Source organism: Microcaecilia unicolor, chromosome 1 (genome assembly GCF_901765095.1).
Source record: "Microcaecilia unicolor chromosome 1, aMicUni1.1, whole genome shotgun sequence".
Classification (NCBI taxonomy): Eukaryota; Metazoa; Chordata; class Amphibia; order Gymnophiona; family Siphonopidae; genus Microcaecilia; species Microcaecilia unicolor.
The window spans coordinates 7,230,312-7,255,589 of NC_044031.1; the positions used below are offsets into that span (position 1 = coordinate 7,230,312).

The following is a 25,278-nucleotide window of genomic DNA, read 5'->3' on the forward strand; positions in this document are numbered from 1 at the left end:
TTATCAGGGGGACGATAAATGACCGCTATTCGAAGAGGCAGCCCATCATCTCCTTCCTCAGGTATTCCCCCATTTTACTAAAGTCAGCACGCTTGAAATCCAGGACTTTGAGTTTTGAGTGGCCGCTCTCCACTTTAGCTGTCATATCAAACCAAACCGTTTGATGGTCACTGCTGCCCAGGTGGGCACCCACTCGGATATTTGACACGTTATCCCCATTTTTGAGCACCAGATCCAGGGTCGCTCCCTCCCTCGTGGGTTCCATCACCATTTGTCTGAGCAAAACACTTTGGAAAGCATCCATGATCCCTCTACTTTTTTCCGATTTGGCAGACGGAACCTTCCAATCTACATCCGGCAGATTGAAATCTCCCAGCAACAGCACCTCTCTCTTGCTTCCCAACTTTTGTATATCTGCGATCAGGTCTTTATCTAATTCCTCCAATTGTGTCGGAGGTCTGTAGACAACACCCACGTGGACAACACTACTAAATATATAAATTGTACTAACACAGCTACAATGGTGATGCAAATCATTAAAAAATATGTGCTAAAAACCCCCAGGAAATTATAAACCACAGAGCTCAGCCAAAAAACAGGCATATAAAGGTCTCCATCAACTAAAAAAAAAACCACACCTAACAGTATTATTTATTTGTTACATTTGATCCCACATTTCCACACCTATTTGCAGGCTCAATGTGGCTGACATAGTAACGTGAAGGCGTTTGCAGACTCTGGTGTAAACAAATACAAAGTGATGTTGTGGTACAGCCACAGAAGGGAATCGTACAACGGAAGAGTTCTGTTATGTCCATTACGTTCTTTAGTTTTGTTGTGTTGCTGAGATCAGGCATTTATGTTGAATCGGTAGGGTATGACTTTTTAAACAGGTAGGTTTTTAGTGTTCTCCGGATGTTTAGGTAGTCGTTCGTAGTTTTCAAGCCTTTTGCACTCTGGGAGCTGTAGTGCTTCCTAGGAGGGATTACTGTGTGGGAAGGTCAGAGTGCACTCTGGGAGCGTCCCACAGTTGTGTGCTTATGTAGGAAAAACTGGATGCGTAAGTTGATTTGTATTTCAGTCCTTTGCAGCTTGGGTGGTGCAGATTTAGGTACGTTCGTGTTGTTTCGGATGTGTTTCTAGTTGGTAGGTCGATCAATTCTGTCATGTATCCCGGGGCTTCACCGTAGATAATTTTGTGAACCAGAGTGCAGATTTTGAAAGCAATGCATTCTTTGATTGGGAGCCAGTGTAGTTTTCCGTGGAGGAGTTTTGTGCTTTCAAATCGTGTTTTTCCGAAGATAAGCCTAGCTGCTGTGTTTTGAGCGGTCTGAAGTTTCTTTAAGGTTTGTTCTTTGCATCCCGCATAAATTCCATTGCAGTAGTCTACATGGCTTAGTACCATTGATTGTATCAGGTTGCGAGAAGTTTCCCTCGGGAAGAATTGTTTCATTCGTTTGAGTTTCCACATTGAGTGGAACATTTTCTTTCTTGTGGATGTCACTTGGCTCTCTAGTGTTAAGTTGCAGTCCATTGTAACGCTGAGGATTTTCAGGCTGTCTGAGACGGGGAGGGTGTAATCTGGGGTGTTGATAATTGTGGGGTTGTCGGCGTTGTGTTGGGATGAGATGACAAGACAGTGTGTTTTTTTTTGTTGTTGAGTTTTAGTTCAAATGCATTTGCCCAAGAGTACATGATGTTCATGCTGTTCTTGATTTCGTTGGTGATTTGTCAGTTTAGATTTGTAAGGAATGTATATTGTGACATGGCATAGATGAAAGGGTTAAGGCCATGGTTGGATAAGGTCTTGGCTAGAGGGGCCATCATTAGGTTGAAGAGGATTGGTGATAACGGTGATCCTTGTGGTACTCCGCAGTCTGATTTCCATGGTGATGATATGTTTAAGTTTGATTTTACTTGCTATGTTCTTGTGGTTAGGAAACCCTTGATCCAGCTATGTATGTATCCAACAATCCCAAACTTATTAATATATTATGGTTTACCATGTCGAATGCACTAGACATGTCGAATTGGAGGAGGAGGATGTTTTTGCCTATTGCTATTTCCTGCTTGAATTTGGCTAGGAGAGTGAGTAGTACTGTTTCTCTGCTATGGAGGGGGCGAAAACCTGACTGTGATTCGTGTAATATTGAGAACTAGTAAAAAAGCCCCGTTTCTGATGCAAATGAAACGGGGGCTAGCAAGGTTTTCTTCTGTGTGCATGTGGGAGTGTGTGTGTCCCTGCCCTCTCTGCCCTCTCTCCCCTCCCCCCTCTGAGTCCTTCATTGTTACAGAGAGAGCGATTTGATTTCTTGCTTTGCTGTTTTCCTTCACTGTTTGTGTTAGAGAGAGAGCGAGGGCGGGGCAGACACTCATGGGGAAACCGGATATCTCTCCCCCTTCACACTTCCAGCTGGAGGCTTCATAGAACGTTGGTGTTGCCTTTTATATATAGAGATTTGTTTGTATAATCTCTAAGTTGTTGGCTACCATGCTTTCCATCAGTTTGACTGACATCGGAATGGATGCTACTGGACGATAGTGATTTGATTTGGGGGTTTTTCTTGGTGTCTTTTGGTATTGGAGTGAGCAGGATATCGCTGTTTTCCTTAGGGAAGAGACCTTGCTGAAGCATGTAGTTTAGGTGGGATGTGAGGTCTGCTATGAAGCGGTCAGGGGCGGATTTCATTAGGTAGTTGGGGCAGGTATCTAGTTTACAGTGAGTTGGAGAACCTGCTGATCGCCTGTGCATAGCCATTTAAAACAGATGACTGTGCAGAACTCATACACTGAGCCCTTCTCCCCCCCACCCCCAGTGTGCACCTGCCCTCCTGTGGCACCGCTCTCCTTGTTCCATTTCATTTCTTGCCCCCTACCTTCCTGGGGCTCATCATGGTATCAGGCGAGTTCGCACCTGGACAGCTCCCACCAAGGACTCCCCCCCATCCCCGGTCATTTCCCACCAGGTGTGGGGGGGATTGAACCGCGACCCACTGGGCCGGTGCTGGGGGCAAGAAGGATTTCAGAAAGAGAACCAGTGTGTGCAGTGTGAGAGAGAGCTCTGGGTGTTTTTACTGCTGGGGGGGGGGGGGGGTGCTGCAGATTGACAGAGTGTGATGGAAAATATTAAGAATTACTTTCAGTCTTACTTTGATCAATAATACATTTTAAACTCTTCTGTATTTTACTTGCCTGGTATATCTCAAAGAACAGGCTGGAAGGAATGAGATAAGGCACCTCTCAGGAACAATGTATGTCCCTGAAACTAGCTTGAGCAGAAGGGAGGTGTAGGAGATAAGGCATCTCTCAGGAACAGGTTGGAATACCTCTGAAGCCAGCTTGTGCAGGAGGGAGGCGGGGTATGTTTGAGGTTCGGTAGATAAGCCACCTGGCCAGTGGTTTGTTTACCTGAACTGAGAGCATATGACTGAATCCTCACGTACCTGGATAAGCTTTAATAAAAAGGGGGCTTTTTGCAGCGGAGCCTTGGGGCTCATTCTGTGGATGGACGCATCGTGCAGAAAAGACTTGTACCTGGTCTGGATGCTTCAGGCTTTTGCTGCAACGGGCCCCCCAGCTGATGAGATAAGGGCCTGAATGATGTAATTCCTGACCAGTGATGATGTATGTGTATATATATCTTTCTTATTTTACTTTTCTATAGCCTTCCTTTAGTAATGTACTCGATTAGTGTGTTTATTTCTCCTCAAGACCCTTCACTGGCTCCCTATCCGTTTTCGCATCCTGTTCAAACTTCTTCTACTAACCTATAAATGTATTCACTCTGCTGCTCCCCAGTATCTCTCCACACTCGTCCTTCCCTACACCCCTTCCCGTGCACTCCGCTCCATGGATAAATCCTTCTTATCTGTTCCCTTCTCCACTACTGCCAACTCCAGACTTCGCGCCTTCTGTCTCGCTGCACCCTACGCCTGGAATAAACTTCCTGAGCCCCTACGTCTTGCCCCATCCTTGGCCACCTTTAAATCTAGACTGAAAGCCCACCTCTTTAACATTGCTTTTGACTCGTAACCACTTGTAACCACTCGCCTCCACCTACCCTCCTCTCTTCCTTCCCGTTCACATTAACTGATTTGATTTGCTTACTTTATTTATTTTTTGTCTATTAGATTGTAAGCTCTTTGAGCAGGGACCGTCTTTCTTCTATGTTTGTGCAGCGCTGCGTATGCCTTGTAGCGCTATAGAAATGCTAAATAGTAGTAATAGTAGTAGTAGTAATCATTGTGATGCAGTAACAGTAATGACTTATACACTCTCCAATTAAAGTGCAAATAAAGAGTTTCATTTACCCAAGACAAATCTAAAAGAATCTGTAGTATTTTAGTCTTTGAGCAGTCTGTGGTGATCAAGTGAGCAGGCTGCAGTACTGAAGCAATACACAGTGGTATGGGATTTGTGTGCTCTGGGAGTAGGGTTACCATATGTCCGGATTTACCCGGACATGTCCTCTTTTTGAGGACATGTCCGGGCAACTGGGCGGGTTTTGCCAATCTGCCCGCTTGTCTGGATTTGTGCCGCCAGCCTGCCCGTTTGTCCAGAAATCCGGACAAACGGGCAGATTGCTAGCCTCCCCTCCCCTTACTTACTACAGCCCTGGTGGTCTAGTGACCTCTTCCGCCTTCGGGGCAGGAAAGAGCCCCCTTTTTCCTGCCCGGAGCTCAGCCCTGCATGCATCATTCCTGTTATTATTATTATTATTATTTATTGCATTTGTATCCCACATTTTCCCACCTCTTTGCAGGCTCAGTGTGGCTTACAATACATCATGAATGATGCCAGTCAATAGTAAATCCAAGGATTTTTAAGGTATTTGAGATTGGCAGATTTAATTTTGGTGTATTGATGGTGGTAAATTTACTCGTATTGTATTGGGAGGTAAGTATTAGGCATTGGGTTTTCTCTGCGTTCAGTTTCAGCTGGAATGCATCGGAATGTTGCTGATCTCGGTGCCGATTCAGCACAGAGATCAGCAACAGGAAGGATGCATGCAGGGCAGCGCTCCAGGCAGGAAAGAGGGGGCTCTTTCCTGCCCCAAAGAGGTCACTAGACCACCAGGGCAGTAGTAAGGTAAAGGGAGGGGGCTGATGGGGTGTGTGACAGGGGGGAGGAGAAATTGTGACGGGGCGGAACGAGGGCGTGAAATGGGGGCGGGGCTCAGTGTGGTGGGTGGGGCATGTGTCCTTTTTGGGGGACAAAATATGGTAACCCTATCTGGGAGGTGGGATTCTTGGAATGAGTAAAAAAAGAAATAAAAGTCGGGGCAGAGAAAACTGCTGGGTGGAAGGGGGGGTCAGCCTTCTTAGGGAGGGGTTCATACTAGTTGGAGACTGAGATTACTGAGGGGATGGGGTAATCAAACCTGAGCTGGGAGACGGCTTAGGTGGAGTCAGTCCTGGAGAACAGAAGAGCTGGGTGTTAATGCCGGGGGAATTCTACACAAAAAGATAGATAAAGCTGAATTTTAAAAAAATCTGCACAGTTACAACCCCAAAAACAAAGGCAGAAGCTGAAATCTAATGCATTCTGAGCACCTCCCGTGTCCCTGACTGTGTTTCTGGTTTGTGTTTCAGATGCGGGTGACATTTGAGGACGTCTCTGTCTCTTTCTCCCAGGAGGAGTGGGAGTATTTAGATGAGGAGCAGAAGGAGCTTTGGAGGGAGGTGATGAAGGAGAACTATGAGATCCTGATGTCTCTAGGTAAGGGTTTCCCGTTATTCTTAAAATCTGGGTGAGTCCCACTACAGGAAGCCGGTGTGACTGATAATGAGTGATGGCGAGATGACATTAGTACCTGGGGTGGGTCTGTTTCTAAGATTCTTCTGTTTTCATTGGAGTATTGTTTCGATTCCTGTCTGTAAAACCTTCAATAACTATGACTCTGGCATTCTTAGGGAGATTTTTTATTGAACTCGTTAAACTGCTGTTCTTCTACAGTACTATACAATGCTCTTTTTTTTATTTATTTAGAAAAATATGACACTGATGAGACCTTATCTTCATGTCCTAGTTGTGACAAAAGCTTAAATCAGGAAGAAAATGTCATAAGAAATGCAAAATTCCACCCAGAAGAGATACTAGTTTCAAGTGCTGAATGTAAGAAAGAATTTAGCCATAGAGAAACATTCACAGATCATAAAACAGCTCAGAGTGGTGAAGAATCAATGACTACTACTAAACCTGAAAAAGTCTTTTGCAGAAAGACAGACCTCTCAAAGTACCAGAAAATTCAGAAAAATGAAAGCTTGTGTACTTCTGCTGACAGTGGTACAAGTGCTTGCTGGAAAAGAAACCTCCCAATGCACAAGAGAATCCAGAAAGAAATGAAATCACTTAACTGCACTGAGTGTAATAAAAGCTTCAGTCAGAAGGGACACCTCACACAACACCAGAGAATCCACACTGGAATGAAACCATTCATTTGCACTGAATGTAATAAAAGCTTCACTCATAAGTCAAGTCTCACAATACACCAGAGAATCCACACAGGAATTAAACCATTCATCTGCACTGAGTGTAATAAAAGCTTCAGTCATAAAACAAGCCTCACAGAACATCAGAGAATCCACACAGGAATGAAACCATTCATCTGCACTGAATGTAATAAAAGCTTCATTCGGAAGAAATACCTCACAGAACACCAGAGAACCCACACAGGAATGAAACCATTCGTCTGCACTGAGTGTAATAAAAGCTTCAGTCGGAAAGGACACCTCACAGAACACCAGAGAATCCACACAGGAGTGAAACCATATTTCTGCAATGAGTGTAATAAAAGTTTCAGTCATAAAACAAGCCTCACAGAACACCAGAGAATCCACACAGGAATGAAACCATTCATCTGCACTGAGTGTAATAAAAGCTTCAGTCAGAAGGTAAACCTCACAATACACCAGGGAATCCACACAGGAGTGAAACCATTCATCTGCACTGAGTGTAATAAAAGCTTCAGTCAGAAAACAAGCCTCACAAATCACCAGAGAATCCACACAGGCATGAAACCATTTATCTGTAGTGAGTGTAATAAAAGCTTCACTCATAAAACAGGCCTCACAATACACCAGAGAATCCACACAGGAATGAAACCATTCATCTGCAGTGAGTGTAATAAAACCTTCAATCGGAAGGAACACCTCACCAGACACCAGAGAATCCACACAGGAATGAAACCATTCAGCTGCAGTGAATGTAATAAAAGCTTCAGTCAGAAGATAAGCCTCACAAAACACCAGAGTAAAGCCTTTTGCAAGTACTGAGTGTGGTAGAAGCTTTACTGTGAAAGAAGCACTCAGAAGACACTGGAGAATCCAAAAAGGCATCAAACCATTTATTTGCACTGAGTGTAATAAAAGCTTCAGTCATAAAACAGGCCTCACACAACACCAGAGAATCCACACAGGAATGAAACCATTCATCTGCAGTGAGTGTAATATAAGCTTCATTCAGAAGGTAAACCTCACAAAACACCAGAGAATCCATGCAGGAGTGAAGCCATTTAGATGTTCTGAGTGTGGTAAAACTTTCACTAAGAAGGGACATCTTGCGAGGCACCACAGAGTTCACACAGGAGTGAAGCCATTTACATGTACTGAGTGTGGTAAGACCTTCATTGACAAGGAAACACTCACTATGCACCAGAGAAGCCACTGAGAAGTAAAACCAGTTCTATGAAATGAGTGTGGCAAATGCTTGAGGTTGAAGCAATACATGATACAGCACCAGAGAATCCACACAGGAGTGAAACCATTTAAATGTTCTGAGTGTGGTAAAAGCTTCATTACACCATAGCTTTCACATGAGAGTGAAGTTATTTACATGTAGTGAGTGTGGTACACTTGCCATACACCAGAGAATGCATTCAGGAGGAAAACTATTTCTATGCACTGACTGTGGCAAAATCTTCACAAAGAAATACATGATAATACACCAGATAATCCACAGAGGAGTGAAGCCTTTTGCATGTACTGAGTGTGGTAAAAGCTTTACTAAAAAAGGAACTGTTTATTTAGGAGTTGTTTTATCCACCCCTCTGTAGACCTCCGCGGAACCCCTTTCCACGGTGAGGTGAACAGGGGACCAAAGGAGTGCCTTCGGACACAGAGGTGTAGAGGGGGTGACAGAAGGCGCAGTTCAAATCTAATTCCCATGACCTCGACTTTCTGTCTTCTAGGATCTATGTGAATCTTTGGCCATTTATTTTCCCACATAATGTCTACATGAGTGAAAGATAATTCACTTGTGTGTGTAGTATTTATGTGATACAGTTTAAAGAGACAAATAGATAATGAAGAGATTGAAACTGAGACTGGAGGAGTTTAGTGATAAAGATAGTCTTTTATTCTCACCAAATGAAACTGCCAGCTGTTGCACACATCAGTCAAATTCTGGGTTCAACGGACCGTAGCTTCGCCGTCTGACAAGCGTAGGGGAAGGACTCCGATTTTAGCTCAGATTCACAGTCCTTATATAGTATTTGCAGTCCATACAACTCAATGGAGAAAGACTTTTTTTTCTATTTTTTTTTCATCTATGAATCATACTTAACCGCAGGTCAGGTGCCCACCTGCCCCTCCTTTCTGATATTACTTAATAACGTCAATTTCCGGACTTGTAAACATCTTTCCTAATATAGAGAGATCAGGTTTTTTTTTGTATCTTGTGACTCTGGGAGCCATTTTAACTGCAACAGACTCCAAGTTCTGAACCAAACTTTTTAGGATTTTAGCCATCAATTCCTTGATCTTGGCTTTTGCACTGCTTTTGAATGTCACACTAAATTCTAATAAGGCTTATCAAGCAGCCCTGCTTCTGCAGGTGCTCAGCAACAAGGCCATCATCAGATTTTTAGGCCTAGTCAGTGCTTTTCAGCAGTTTAAGCTATGTAACTTGGCCCACCACCATTCCAGTGGATGGGTCTCAAGCTGGGACACATATTAACAGAACACTCAACAGACACTGGAGAATCCACACAGGAATGAAACCATTTAAATGTTCTGAGTGTGATAAGACCTTCATTGAGAAGGGACATCTGTCAAGGCACCACAGAGTTCACACAGGAGTGAAGCCATTTACATGCACTGAGTGTAATAAAAGCTTCTGTTAGAAGGTAAACCTCAAGAACCTATAGAAATGATAAGTAGTAGTAATAGAAACCACCGAATGATCCACACAGGAAGGTACATATAAATATCTAGGAGTGGAGGAAGAAACGACTAGAAAGCTGAAATGGCCGAGAAAAAATCAGTAATGACTATTCTAGGAGACGTCCTGCACTCTCATATTCTTTTGGTATTTCAGACTGGCCTCTTAAACACCTGCAAAAACTTGGGGGCCCTTTTACTAAGCTGCGTAGACGCCTACGAGCACCCAATGTGCATCAATTTGGAGTCATCACCCGGCTACCGTGTGGCCTGGGCAGTAATTTTAATTTTTACATGTGTCCACTACGCGCGTCAGATAATTATTTCTATTTTTGGTGCATGGTGGAAACTGGGCGGTAATCATCATTCTACGCACTTAGACCATTACCACTCGGTTAACGCTTGAAACCCTACCACTGAGTCAATGGGTGGCGGTAAGGTCTCAGGCCCAAAATTGACGTGCACCAATTTTATTTTGATGAAGTCAAGGACTGCTTTATGGAGCAGCTGGTTCAGGAACCTACAAGAGGGGGAACAATTCTAGACCTAGTGCTTAGTGGAGCATGATCTGGTTCAGGAGGTAATGGTGCTGGGGTTGCTTGATAACAGTGATCATAACATGATCAGATTTGATATAAGCTCTGTAGTAAGTACACATAGGAAATCCAATATGTTGTGGAATCCAAGATGGCGACCTGAAGGGAGTGCACTGAAGCAGCTCCTGAACCCAAATATAAGTGCTTTAAATTTCCTTAAACAACTTTTACCTTAAAATGCCCAAACGAAGAGGCAGGCAAAGACCAGGTCCTGTGGCAGCCGCCTTCCCCGCAACTGGGACGATGGACTGCTTTGTTGTAACGGGACAGCAGGTGGGCTGTGGAGTTTCGCTGCCGGAGAAGACGGAGAAAGGAGAAACGTCTCCCCTGCTTCAGCCCAGAGTTGAGAGAACCACCGCCTATGCCTGCAGTCATGCAGGAAGTCTTTGTACAGGGACTGGATATTAAAACTATTTTTCAGGCATAGAAAGGAAATGTTTCTTAATTCTCAAATAAGAATATATCCAGATGTAACCAAAGTAACTCAAAAGAGGCGTCAAACTTTTCTTAAATTGAGTCCTATTGTGTTGCAATTGGGAGATTATTTTGGTTGAATTATCCGTGTAAATGTGTGGTGAAATTGAACTCAGTGAAATATATATTTCTTTGACCCATTACACCTGAAATCTTTCTTAGATTCTAAGAAAGTAGTTACTCCATCTTTGAGCTCAGAAACGATAATTACAACCACAGCTCAAGTGAAATAATATTATCCTGTAAATCTCCCTTCTTAGTTGATAGAGAATTGAAAATAAGAATATATTTTTTCCTTGTGTATTGTGTTTGGTTTCTCTCTCCAATTTGTGGACTAATATAAGATGATTATAAATAGTTTTCATTATAAGATAATTATTTTTTCTTCTAATATAAGATTTGTGTATAATCTTCTTATCTGTACAAGATTTGTTCTTGGTATTGTTAATAAGAAATATAAATAAAGAATTTTTAAAAAAGGAAATCCAATATGTTAGCATTTAACTTTCAAAAAGGAGACTATGATAAAATGAGAAGAACAGTGAAAAATAAAACTTAGAGGAGCAGCTGTAAAGGTCAAAACATTACATTAGGGGGGAGCAGGGCAAAATGGCTGATTGAGAAGACGCACAAGAATCTGCTCTGTGCTTACCTTGTTCCTCTCTCTATCATGCCTTCTAAGTGTAAGGGTTAGGTGAACTTTTATCCCCCTGAAGCCACCTCTACTCCTCTTGGTCAACAGAAGTTGGATTCGTTTGTGCTTCCATAGCCGGCAGGAAATGAGGGTGAGATACCTGCTCGGTGTTGGACAAAGGGAGAGTCCCAGCTTTCGGGAGGGACATCTTTGACCCCTCAGACCAGGTTGCTCCACCACTGTGACAACACCATGGAGGAGGCTGTGAGGACTCAGAAGAAAGATGCGACATCTTCAACAGCCACTGTGGGGGCTTCTCCTGGGTCAAACCACCAGGCCTTGTTTCTGACTATCCCTTTTTCCTGGATGGATATTTTGGTTTGTTCACCCACTAGCACCCTTGGATCGTGTGATTCCTTTTACCTTCAGGTGGGTCTCCCCACTGGATAACCTGAGACAGATTCCGAGATATGCTCACCCTTAGAGATCTCACTTTTTAATTAATCTAAATAGTCATCTAAAGGAGGGTTCCACTCACCCTCCTTGCTCACAAAACTCACAGAGTCTGTATTATGATAAAGACAGTGCTCTTGAAAAGTGTCAAGAACCCTGTACAGTTCTGACCTGCATTCGCAGTTATAAACGAGGTTATGAAGATGTTAGTGTTACCCAGCAGTGCATAGAGTAACTACAGAAAGGCAGTATATCAAATCCCATTCCCTTTCCCTTTCCTCTCCTACAGCTTAACATTAAAATTGTTTCAAATTCCCTTCCATTAGAACCATTTTAAAATCTGTTTTCTACTCCCGCACCTTTGGCCTCTTCATTTCGTGAATGTTTTCAAACTCTGTCAGAACAATGTAGTATTTCTTCTCAAAAAGCATGGGAAAAAGATACTGGTGAACATTTGTCAAATAAAGAATGGTCTCAGGGGCATTGTCAGCTACTGGAAGCAGTTAATACAATATGTATCTCGCATTTGGCAGACCAGGTGGAAATATGACCCAGGTCTGTTGCTGGGTCACCCTGTACTTATTCGTCCAATACCGAAAGGTTTTACAGCTTTTGTGCACAAGACCATTGTAGTTGCCATGCAAGTGATCCTGTCTGAGTGGGTATCTTATAGTTCTCCATCCTATTCCCAGTGGCGGACTCGTATGATCCTGCTGTTACGAGTCGAAAGGATGGGGGTGCATGACTTTAACCCTGGACCTGGTCTGCGGTTTCTAGATACTTGGCATCCATTGTTAGATACACTGACCCCAGCTGCCAGGAGTAGGTTGCTGAACTTTTAACAGTTTCCCAGGCAATGCACAAAGAGGGGGAGGGGGAGGGACTTCGGGTAAACGGTGGGGGGAAGGGAGGGGCGGAGGGGGTTGTTTGGGGAGGTAGGGGAATTTATTAAAAAACTGTATTATGTTGTAGACATGGTTGATGCCTGTTGTGACCTAGATTTAAAAATGTGTGTGTACAATATCGTTTAGTGTTTCTTGTACAGGCTATTTTGTCTTTAATAAAAAAGATATACCATAAAGAATGGTCTCTGTCCTGGTTAAATGGCCCGAGATCCTCCCTCTCCTATTTTTTACAACACAGAGCTCATTGGACTCCTACTAAATCCTTTAAAAGTAAATGTGTCCTGTCTGTCTGTCCTGGCCCTTATCCCTTATTTGTCCTGTCTGTCTGTCCAAATTAGATTGTAAGCTCTCTTGAGCAGGGACTGTCTCTTCATGTTCAATTGTGAAGCGCTGCGTACATCTGGTGGCGCTATAGAAATGATAAGTAGTAGTAGTAATTATCTCTCAATGATTTATGTTGGTCTTGCTCTATCAGAAAGGTACAATAATGTCTTTACATCAGTGGCGTAGCCAGACTGCCAATTTTGGATGGGCCTGAACCCAAAGTGGGTGGGTACAAAATTTTCTCTCTACCCCCCCTCCCCCAGCAAAATTTAGTCACGCTAATCAGATGCATTTGTCACACAGGGTAAAGTGCTGCTTTTCAGTGCATCAGATTTCAGAAAATGTATTTAATAGCCTAACACCCTTTTCAATGAGCTTTCAGAGGCCAAAACCTCCTGCCTCAGGTCAGTATAATGCTGTTACGGTATCCTCGCCTGACCTAAGGAAGGAAGTATTGGTCTCTGAAACTTCATTAACACAGGTACCATATTACTTTATCCTAAATTAAAAATAAAATTATTTTCTTTACCTTTCTTGTATGGCCATTTACTTTTTCTCATTGTGTCGCTCCCAGTCTCTAGATTCTGCTTTCCTTCGTTTTCACTTAACTCTTCTGACACGGTTTCCTGGCCATTTCTCATTTTTCTCTCCTTTTTCTTTGCTTTCTTCAATATTTTTCTGCCTCTCTCTCTCTCTCTGTCCTGATTTAATTCATTCTTACTATCCATTCTTTAATTTCCTTCATCTACTTATGGCTTTTCATCTTTTTCTCACCCTTGTTCTCCCCATGCCCCTCCAGTCTTTCACTACTCTCCTTTTCCATCCAGCAGCTCTCCTCTTTCTCTCCCCATCCTTCCAGTAGTCTCCCCTCTTTCTTTCTGCATCCTTCCGTCCAGTGTCACCTCTTTCTCCCTACCCTTTCATCCAGCGTCTTCCCTCTTTCTCTCCCCATCCATCTACCCTCTCTCCTGATCCTTCCATCTAATGTCTCTCTCTCCCTCTTTCTAACCAGTGTCTCTGTATCACTCTACCCTTTTCTGTTCAGTGTCCCTTCTCTCTCCACATCCTTCCAGTCTCTCCCCTTTCTCTCTGCATCCTTTCATCCATCTCCCCTCTTTCTCTCCCCATCCTTCCATCCAGAGTCTCTCCCCCATCCATCCGTTTTCCCTCTTTCTCTCCCCATCCTTCCATCTGTTTTCCCTCTTTTCTCCCCATCCTTCCATCTGTTTTCTCTCTTTCTCCCCATCCTTCCATGTTTCCCTCTTTCTCCCCATCCTTCCATGTTTTCCCTCATTCTCTGCCATCCTTCCATCTGTTTTCCCTCTTTTCTCCCCATCCTTCCATCTGTTTTCTCTCTTTCTCCCCATCCTTCCATGTTTTCCCTCTTTTCTCTTTTCCTCGAGGCCCGCCCTGCATGCCAGCGCCAGCCCCCATTGCCGGCCACTGCTGCTTTTCCTGTTGAACAGCAGGGCCGACGCTACAAAAAGAAGAAGCGCTAACGCTAAGGACGAAAAATGTTTTTTTTAAAAAAGCGCAGCACCGGCAGGCACTGTCTAGGCAGCCTTGAGGCATTGGCTGCTAGCTCTGCAGGCTCCTCCCGTCTCTTACATTACTGCCCCTGCATCGCTCCAGGGGCAGTGACGTAGGAGACGGGAGGAGCCTGTGAGCCAGCAGCCAATGCCTCAAGGCTGCCTAGACAGTGCCTGCCGGTGCCGCACTTTTTTTTTCTTTTTTAAACATTTTTCATCCTTAGCGCCGTTAGCGCTTCTTCTTTTTGTAGCGCCGGCCCTGCTGCTCAACAGGAAAAGCAGCAGTGGCCGGCGATGGGTGCTGGGGCTGGCGCTGGGCGGGCCTGGGCTGAAATTGGGTGGGCCTGGGCCCAGCCAGGCCCACCCGTAGCTACGCCCCTGCTTTACATTTTGGCTGGATATTTGGCCTAAAATATTAGATCTTACAACTTTCTAACTACCGCTGGGCCCCTCGTCCCACAGCGTAGTAAAAGGACCCCTTAGGTTGGAAATGTATTGCCCTTACAAACTCTTTCTTTCTGATGCCCCAGGGCACAGAGACTCCGTAATTCTGAGAGCTGTAGCAGTGGTTGGACGTAGAAATCTGAAGAGAGGCAGCTCTATTGCAGAGGTGAGAAACAGGTAGAAGTAGCTCAGAGCTGGGTGATTGGAGAGTGCAATATATCATTAGGAAGACATATTCAAGGTAAAAAACCAAGTTCGCTCCAGGGAGTTTAGCAGGACAAGTGCTGTCTGAAGCAAGATGGAGAGGGAGAGGCTAAGAAGGGCTCACACAGGCCCAGGGAGGAACAGGTAAAGACCAATGGGGACAGAGCCTGCCATCGGGTAGCAAGGGGTGGTCCTAGAGGACAGCCCTCGATTGGAGGGAAGGGTCATACCTGGCTGACCTCTCAGGGCCCTAAGTATTGAATTAAATTTGCTCCTAACTCAAGTTTTACTGGTCTTAACATTATATGATGTATTTTACTTCCTGTTAATATATTTTCAAAATGTTCATGCTTTTCTAATTGTTACATAAGCCAGATTGAATCTGAGTTCTACTCGGGCTAATGCGGAATATAAAATGTCAAAAAGAAATAAATACATTAAAATATCGTAAGGATGATAACAACACATTAAACAAGAGATGAAAGTGGGGAGCCCTGTGGCACCCCACAACCAGGCAACTACCCATCTGAAAGCTCACCCTGCATCTTAACCACACAGGATCTGAAAGAGGACATTATGCAACACTAGATTGTGTGAAGAAGTGGCCAGGTGGTTAGAGCACTAGTCTTGTAATCCAGAGGTGGCCGGTTCAAATCCCACTGCTACTCCCTGTGATCTTGGGCAAGTCACTTAACCCTCCATGGCCTCAGGTACAAACTTAGATTGTGAGCCCTCCTGGGACAGAGAAATATCCAGCGTACTTGAATGTAACTCACCTTGAGCTACTACTGAAAAAAGTGTGAGAAAAATCTAAATAAATAAATAATAATAATAAAATAGATCGAATGCACTTGACAGGTCCAGTTACGTTATTAAAGCCTGATAACCAAAGCCACTAAATTGCATCCTTACCAGGGACACTTTTATAGAACAACCCCCGTAATGAAATCATACCAAATGGACACAATCTGAATGTCACACAATTTTCACTATGTAATAATGTGGTTAAAATTTGTGATGAGAACTAAGAAACTGCCACAGGAACACACACATCTGGTACTTTGAATTTCTTTGCTTTGTATTGTATTCATTATTGCTTTGGCTAATACATTAGCACACTGATTTCTACTTCAATAGTACCCTGGTTGTCCTCTTTCCACCAGGTCTCTGACGTGCCTGTTTTAGTGCTATATACTCTGACTCTCCCGTCTTATTTTTCAGTGTGTTTTTTGGTTATAACTACAGCAGTTGAGAGGGATAATTTGCAGTCTTTGCTCTCCCTCTTAAAGGCTCCTGGCTTACTTTTGCCTTTGTTGCAACCTCTCCATCGAGAGGCTTTAACTTTCACATTCCAATAGTATTCTTCAAAGATACTCCCACACACTGTAATCCCAACTACAAAGTACTGCACTGTGACATTCTTCCACATTAATCCCTCCTAGGAAAGACTACAGCTCCCAGAGTGCACTCTGACCCTCCCACAGATTTATCCCTCCTAGCAAGGACTACAGCTCCCAGAGTGCACTTTGACTCTCCCACGCAGTAATCCCTCCTAGGAAGGACTACAGCTCCCAGAGTGCACTTTTACCCTCCCAGACAGTAATCCCTCCTAGGAAGGCCTACAGCTCCCAGAGTGCACTTTGACCCTCCCACGCAGTAATCCCTCCTAGGAAGGACTACAGCTCCCAGAGTGCACTTTGACCCTCCCACGCAGTAATCCCTCCTAGGAAGGACTACAGCTCCCAGAGTGCACTTTGACCCTCCCACACAGTTATCCCTCCTAGAAAGGACTACAGCTCCCAGAGTGCACTCTGACCCTCCCACACAGTTATCCCTCCTAGGAAGGACTACAGCTCCCACAGTGCACTTTGACCCTCCCATACAGTTATCCCTCCTAGGAAGGACTACAGCTCCCAGATTGCACTCTGACCCTCCCACGCAGTAATCCCTCCTAGGAAGGACTACAGCTCCCACAGTGCACTTTGACCCTCCCATACAGTTATCCCTGCTAGGAAGGACTACAGGTCCCAGAGTGCACTCTGACCCTCCCATACAGTTATCCCTCCTAGGAAGGACTACAGCTCCCAGAGTGCACTTGACACTCCCACACAGTAAACTCTCTTAGAAAGGACTACAGCTCCCAGAGTGCACTTTGACTCTCCCACTCAGTAATCCCTCCTAGGAAGGACTACAGCTCCCAGAGTGCACTTTGACCCTCCCATGCAGTAATCCCTCCTAGGAAGGACTACAGCTCCCAGAGTGCACTCTGACACTCTCATACAGTAATCCCTCCTAGGAAGGACTACAGCTCCCAGAGTTCATTGTGACATGCCACACAGTAATCCCTCCTAGGAAGGATTACAGCTCCCAGAGTGCACTTTGACCCTCCCACACAGTTATCCCTCCTAGGAAGGACTACAGCTCCCAGAGTGCACTTTGACCCTCCCATACAGTTATCCCTCCTAGGAAGGACTACAGCTCCCAGATTGCACTCTGACCCTCCCACGCAGTAATCCCTCCTAGGAAGGACTACAGCTCCCAGAGTGCACTTGACACTCCCACACAGTAAACTCTCTTAGAAAGGACTACAGCTCCCAGAGTGCACTTTGACTCTCCCACTCAGTAATCCCTCCTAGGAAGGACTACAGCTCCCAGAGTGCACTTTGACACTCCCATGCAGTAATCCCTCCTAGGAAGGACTACAGCTCCCAGAGTGCACTCTGACACTCTCATACAGTAATCCCTCCTAGGAAGGACTACAGCTCCCAGAGTTCATTGTGACATGCCACACAGTAATCCCTCCTAGGAAGGATTACAGCTCCCAGAGTGCACTTGATACTCCCACTCAGTAATCCCTCCTAGGAAGGACTACAGCTCCCAGAGTGCACTTTGACCCTCCCACGCAGTACTCCCTCCTAGGAAGGACTACAGCTCCCAGAGTGCACTTTGACCCTCCCATGCAGTAATTCCTCCTAAGAAGGACTACAGCTCCCAGAGTGCACTTTGACCCTCCCACACAGTTATCCCTCCTAGAAAGGACTACAGCTCCCAGAGTGCACTCTGACCCTCCCACACAGTTATCCCTCCTAGGAAGGACTACAGCTCCCACAGTGCACTTTGACCCTCCCATACAGTTATCCCTTCTAGGAAGGACTACAGCTCCCAGAGTGCACTTTGACCCTCCCATACAGTTATCCCTCCTAGGAAGGACTACAGCTCCCAGAGTGCACTCTGACCCTCCCACGCAGTAATCCCTCCTAGGAAGGACTACAGCTCCCACAGTGCACTTTGACCCTCCCATACAGTTATCCTTGCTAGGAAGGACTACAGCTCCCAGAGTGCACTCTGACCCTCCCATGCAGTAATCCCTCCTAGGAAGGACTACAGCTCCCAGAGTGCACTTGACACTCCCAAACAGTAAACTCTCTTAGAAAGGACTACAGCTCCCAGAGTGCATTTTGACTCTCCCACTCAGTAATCCCTCCTAGGAAGGACTACAGCTCCCACAGTGCACTTTGACCCTCCCATACAGTTATCCTTGCTAGGAAGGACTACAGCTCCCAGAGTGCACTCTGACCCTCCCACGCAGTAATCCCTCCTAGGAAGGACTACAGCTCCCAGAGTGCACTTGACACTCCCAAACAGTAAACTCTCTTAGAAAGGACTACAGCTCCCAGAGTGCACTTTGACTCTCCCACTCAGTAATCCCTCCTAGGAAGGACTACAGCTCCCAGAGTGCACTCTGACACTCTCATACAGTAATCCCTCCTAGGAAGGACTACAGCTCCCAGAGTTCATTGTGACATGCCACACAGTAATCCCTCCTAGGAAGGATTACAGCTCCCAGAGTGCAGTTGATACTCCCACTCAGTAATCCCTCCTAGGAAGGACTACAGCTCCCAGAGTGCACTTTGACCCTCCCACGCAGTACTCCCTCCTAGGAAGGACTACAGCTCCCAGAGTGCACTTTGACCCTCCCACGCAGTAATCCCTCCTAAGAAGGACTACAGCTCCCAGAGTGCACTTTGACCCTCCCACACAGTTATCCCTCCTAGGAAGGACTACAGCTCCCAGAGTGCACTTTGACCCTCCCATACAGTTATCCCTCCTAGGAAGGACTACAGCTCCCAGAGTGCACTCTGACCCTCCCACGCAGTAATCCCTCCTAGGAAGGACTACAGCTCCCAGAGTGCACTTTGACCCTCCCATACAGTTATCCCTCCTAGGAAGGACTACAGCTCCCAGAGTGCACTCTGACCCTCCCATACAGTTATCCCACCTAGGAAGGACTACAGTTCCCACAGTGCACTTTGACCCTCCCACGCAGTAATCCCTCCTAGGAAGGACTACAGCTCCCAGAGTGCACTGTGACACTCCCACTTAGTAATCCCTCCTAGCAAGGATTACAGCTCCCAGAGTGCACTTGATACTCCCACTCAGTAATCCCTCCTAGGAAGGACTACAGCTCCCAGAGTGCACTTTGACCCGCCCACGCAGTTATCCCTCCTAGGAAGGACTACAGCTCCCAGAGTGCACTTTGACCCTGCCACGCAGTAATCCCTCCTAGAAAAGAGTACAGCTCCCAGAGTTCACTTTGACCCTCCCACATAGTTATCCCTCCTAGGAAGGACTACAGCTCCCAGAGTGCACTTTGACCCTCCCACTCAGTAATCCCTCCTAGGAAAGAGTACAGCTCCCAGAGTGCACTTTGACCCTCCCACACAGTTATCCCTCCTAGGAAGGACTACAGCTCCCAGAGTGCACTTTGACCCTCCCACGCAGTAATCCCTCCTAGGAAGGACTACAGCTCCTAGAGTGCACTCTGACCCTCCCACACAGTAATCCCAACTAGGAAGGACTACAGCTCCCAGAGTGCACTCTGACTCTCCTACACAGTAATCCCTCCTAGGAAGCACTACAGCTCCCAGAGTGCACTGTGACATTCTTACACATTAATCTCTCCAAGGAAAGACTACAGCTCCCAGAGTGCACTCTGACACTCCTCCACAGTAATCCCTCCTAGGAAGCACTACAGCTCCCAGAGTGCACTTTGACCCTCCCACGCAGTAATCCCTCCTAGGAAGGACTACAGCTCCCAGAGTGCACTTGACACTCCCACACAGTAAACTCTCCTAGAAAGGACTACAGCTCCCAGAGTGCACTCTGACACTCCTCCACAGTAATCCCTCCTAGGAAGCACTACAGCTCCCAGAGTGCACTTTGACCCTCCCACACAGTAATCCCTCCTAAAGAAGGACTACAGCTCCCAGAGTGCACTCTGACACTCCTCCACAGTAATCCCTCCTAGGAAGCACTACAGCTCCCAGAGTGCACTTTGACCCTCCCACGCAGTAATCCCTCCTAGGAAGGACTACAGCTCCCAGAGTGCACTTTGACCCTCCCACACAGTTATCCCTCCTAGGAAGGACTACAGCTCCCAGAGTGCACTTTGACCCTCCCACACGGTAATCCCTCCTAGGAAGGACTACAGCTCCCAGAGTGCACTCTGAGTCTCCCACACAGTAATCCCTCCTAGGAAGGACTACAGCTCCCAGAGTGCACTCTGACTCTCCTACACAGTAATCCCTCCTAGGAAGCACTACAGCTCCCAGAGTGCACTGTGACATTCTTACACATTAATCTCTCCAAGGAAAGACTACAGCTCCCAGAGTGCACTCTGACCCTCCCACACAGTTATCCCTCCTAGGAAGCACTACAGCTCCCAGAGTGCACTTTGACCCTCTTACACAGTTATCCCTCCTAGGAAAGACTACAGCTCCCAGAGTGCACTCTGAGTCTCCCACACAGTAATCCCTCCTAGGAAGGACTACAGCTCCCAGAGTGCACTCTGAGTCTCCCACACAGTAATCCCTCCTAGGAAGCACTACAGCTCCCAGAGTGCACTTTGACCCTCCCACGCAGTAATCCCTCCTAGGAAGGACTACAGCTCCCAGAGTACACTTTGATCCTCCCACACAGTAAACTCTCCTAGAAAGGACTACAGCTCCCAGAGTGCACTCTGACACTCCTCCACAGTAATCCCTCCTAGGAAGCACTACAGCTCCCAGAGTGCACTTTGACCCTCCCACGCAGTAATCCCTCCTAGGAAGGACTACAGCTCCCAGAGTGCACTTGACACTCCCACACAGTAATCCCTCCTAGGAAGGACTACAGCTCCCAGAGTGCACTTTGACCCTCCCACGCAGTAATCCCTCCTAGGAAGGACTACAGCTCCCAGAGTACACTTTGATCCTCCCACACAGTAAACTCTCCTAGAAAGGACTACAGCTCCCAGAGTGCACTTTGACTCTCCCACACAGTAATCCCTCCTAAGAAGGACTACAGCTCCCAGAGTGCACTGTGACATTCTTACACATTAATCTCTCTAAGGAAAGACTACAGCTCCCAGAGTGCACTCTGACACTCCTCTACAGTAATCCCTCCTAGGAAGCACTACAGCTCCCAGAGTGCACTTTGACCCTCCCACGCAGTAATCCCTCCTAGGAAGCACTACAGCTCCCAGAGTGCACTTGACCCTCTTACACAGATATCCCTCCTAGGAAGGACTACAGCTCCCAGAGTGCACTTTGACCCTCTTACACAGTTATCCCTCCTAGGAAGGACTACAGCTCCCAGAGTGCACTTAGACCCTCTTACACAGTTATCCCACCTAGGAAGGACTACAGCTCCCAGAGTGCACTGTGACATTCTTCCACAGTAATCCCTCCTAGGAAGCACTACAGCTCCCAGAGTGCACTTTGACCCTCCCACGCAGTAATCCCTCCTAGGAAGCACTACAGCTCCCAGAGTGCACTTGACCCTCTTACACAGATATCCCTCCTAGGAAGGACTACAGCTCCCAGAGTGCACTTTGACCCTCTTACACAGTTATCCCTCCTAGGAAGGACTACAGCTCCCAGAGTGCACTTTGACCCTCTTACACAGTTATCCCTCCTAGGAAGGACTACAGCTCCCAGAGTGCACTTAGACCCTCTTACACAGTTATCCCACCTAGGAAGGACTACAGCTCCCAGAGTGCACTTTGACCCTCTTACACAGTTATCCCTCCTAGGAAGGACTACAGCTCCCAGAGTGCACTTAGACCCTCTTACACAGTTATCCCACCTAGGAAGGACTACAGCTCCCAGAGTGCACTGTGACATTCTTCCACAGTAATCCCTCCTAGGAAGCACTACAGCTCCCAGAGTGCACTTTGACCCTCCCACGCAGTAATCCCTCCTAGGAAGCACTACAGCTCCCAGAGTGCACTTGACCCTCTTACACAGATATCCCTCCTAGGAAGGAGTACAGCTCCCAGAGTGCACATTGACCCTCTTACACAGTTATCCCTCCTAGGAAGGACTACAGCTCCCAGAGTGCACTTTGACCCTCTTACACCGTTATCCCTCCTAGGAAGGACTACAGCTCCCAGAGTGCACTTAGACCCTCTTACACAGTTATCACTCCTAGGAAGGACTACAGCTCCCAGAGTGCACTTTGACCCTCCCACAGTAATCCCTCCTAGGAAGGACTACAGCTCTCTCGCTCTTTTTTTTAATTATGGGGACACTGAGCCACTCAGGGGTGAAAATGTGCAGAGCAGTTCACTAGGCTTTTCTGTTTCTCTGCCAGGATCTTACTGACCCCTCCTTGATCCTGTAAATAAATCTTTAAATAACACATCATTAGCCCAACCCACCTAGTTTCATATTGCAAACCCTGCACAGGGCTGGAGGGAGGTCTCTCAGTCTCAGTCTCTCTTCCTTTGTTCAATGCACATCCTTCCTGTTTCAGAAGCAAGTGCTAAAGAAGCTGATCACTGGCTTCCAGAGAAACCCATCCCTGCAGCCCAGGAGACATTCACACAGGAGCCTGGACTGGAGCTGGACAAGGGCAGGAGGATGGAGCAGGTAGGAGACTGGCAGGAGGTGGGCACCAGGGGATGCAGTGCCAGGCAATGCCACACACACACAAGAAGAAATGAGCCTGGCACTGCTCAATCCATTCCCTGCTGTAGCCCCTCTTATCTGTTCCCTTCTCCACCTACCCTCCTCTCTTCCTTCCCGTTCACATTAATTGATTTGATTTGCTTACTTTATTTTTTGTCTATAGATTGTAAGCTCTTTGAGCAGGGACTGTCTTTCTTCTATGTTTGTGCTAGTAGTAGTAGTAGTAGTAAGTGGCGGTTGGCTTTGTGGTTGGTTATTGTTGCATAGGGTTACCATATGGCTCCAGAAAAAGGAGGACGGATTGAGCCAGCTGGGTTTTACTTCCATTGCTTTCATTGGCTGGCTCAATCCATCCTCCTTTTTCTGGAGCCATATGATAACCCTATTGTTGCAGGGGTGATATAGAGAGACAGTGAGTGTTCATGTCTGCATGATCCGTATCAGTGTATGTATGTATTAGTGTTTTTTTGCGGGGTTTTGGTGGAGGTGGGCGGTGGTTGTGTGTTTCAGACTGAAAGATCATGTGTGTCACAGAGCTAGTTTATGTGTGTGAGTGTGTCTGTGTGTGTGTGTCAGGGAGAGAGTATGTGTGTGTGTGTAATTGAGAGAGGGTGGGGGGGACTGGGTGTTTGTGGACGAATGTCTGTGGGTTTGTGACGGGGGCTGGGGGGTGGTGAAGTGAGAGGGTGTTGCTGGGGGCTTGGAGGGGGGTCAGCATTTGTTGATGTGTGGAGTGGGTTTTGCCCATGTTGTTGTTTTGGTTTTTGAGGGTGGGGGGGGTTGGGGGATGTCCGGTGCTGGCAAAGTTTGAGGAAGTGGTGGGTGGCTTTGAGGGTTGTGGAGAACTGTGATGATGTGGCAGGGGGCTTAGAGGGGAGTCAGCGTGTGTGTGTGTGTAAGGGGAGGGGGGGGGGGGGAGAATTCATTTTCACTTACTTTGTCAGTGTTACAGCGGCCGGCTGCAGCGGACCAAAGCGTGCAGACTGTTGATTTACACCCTATATGTGTGTAAACAAAGAAACTGACACCTGTTATAAAAAGAATAATCAAAATATTTTTATTTTTTAACTGTCCTCCGTCGGACAGAAGCAGTGTGGGAACTCCACCCTGGAAGCAAAGTCTGCTTATATAATATATTTTTAGCAGTAATACAGAGATATATGCTTGCTCAGCTTTGCTCTTGCTTTGCTTTGCTTAAGATACTTATCTTCTCCTCAGTTTAAATACACTTACATTCACACTGCACCCAATGTGCACGTCAGCAACCCTTTCCTTTGAAGCTTGTTCTCACATTCATTCCTTATCTACAAACTAGCCGTTGAGCCCGTTAAAACGGGCTAGTAAAGGAAGGGGGGGTTGAAAGCCCCCCCCCCCCGGGGCCCCCTCCGCCACCCGGGCCGGGTACCTGGCTTCACTATTCAAACTGTCTGAACGCAGCACACAGCTCATCTGAGCTGCCGTCGGCCTTCCTTCTTCTCTGCGTGTGTTCCGCCCTCGTGTGACATAACGTCGGCAAGGGCGGGACACAGGCAGGTAAGGAAGGCCAACGGCAGCTCAGATGAGCTGTGTGCTGCGTTCCGGCGGTTTGAATAGTGAAGCCAGGTACCCGGGCTGGGTGGAGGGTGGGTGGTGGCGGCGACTCTGGGTGGGTGGGGAGAGCGGTAGCGACAACCCTGGGGGGGGGGGGGGAGCGGTGGCAACGGCGGTTCCCTCACTCACAGGTGCGCAGGTTCCCTCTCTGTCCCACCCCCGTCATAACGTATTGACGCGGGGACGGGACAGAGAGGGTATCTACTGCGCATTTGCGAGTGAGTACGCCTCTTGCCATTTATATGTTTGATGTCTGCAATCAACATTCCATACTGTTCCCAGCACAGACTTTCTCTGCTTCACACCAGGCTGCTCAGCTCAAGGTTGATTCTATGACTCCCTCATTGTCTTCACAGGTTTGTGACTCTTATCTCTTTTGCCTTAATACTTGCACTCCACTTTATACTGTTCTCATTATATTTATGTAGCATGTTCATTATTATTAACAAGACTCTGCCCTTTTCTCTCTCATTTCCTGTTTCCGCAAGGGCAGGTTCAGAGCTGTGAGAGAGTGAGTAGGGCAGAGCCTGCACGCTTTGTTCAGCTGCTGCCGGCCGCCGTAACACCGAGGGAGGGTGCCTGGTACTGGAAGGGTGGGAGGGTGTAACGGAGGGATGACAACCCTGGAACCTGGGGGAGTGAGGGTGGGTTCCTCTTCGTCCAGAGGCGAGTCGTCACGGGAGGGAGCAGAGTATGGGGGGGGGGGGTTAACGGTGACTCGGGAGGGAGTCGGTCGGGGAGGAGGAGGTTGTTGTCGCTGAGGAGGCTTTCCCGCCGTTACTGGCAGTTTTTATGCCACCTGTCTGTCGTTGAACTTCGCGCACGCGGGTTGGGCTGTTCGTTTTAGTCCGTTCCGTTGGTGACTTGGTGTGTCTCGTGCTGCTTCCTGTGGTTGGTCACAGCTGCTTGTGACGTACCAGGAAGTACTGACGTCGGTTAATGAGATGGATAGCACGAATGCCTCAAGGTTTAAGTGCCATGCAGTCAGCTTCAGAACGTTGGAGGTGCTTTTTATTGT

At 46.8% G+C, this 25,278-nt stretch overlaps 2 protein-coding genes across 2 annotated transcripts in view; both read left to right on the forward strand.

The window, feature by feature from the left end:
* The window catches only part of LOC115460651 (oocyte zinc finger protein XlCOF6-like), a 493,082-nt gene that overhangs the window by 231,246 nt on the left and 236,558 nt on the right, over positions 1-25,278 (forward strand). The gene's annotated exons all lie outside the window — the stretch shown is intronic.
* On the forward strand, positions 5,685-7,420 carry LOC115462612 (zinc finger protein OZF-like). The gene is made up of 2 exons (XM_030192612.1): positions 5,685-5,718; positions 5,989-7,420. Exons 1-2 carry the CDS (start codon positions 5,685-5,687, stop codon positions 7,272-7,274), a joined length of 1,320 nt encoding a protein of 439 aa, XP_030048472.1. The 3' UTR covers positions 7,275-7,420.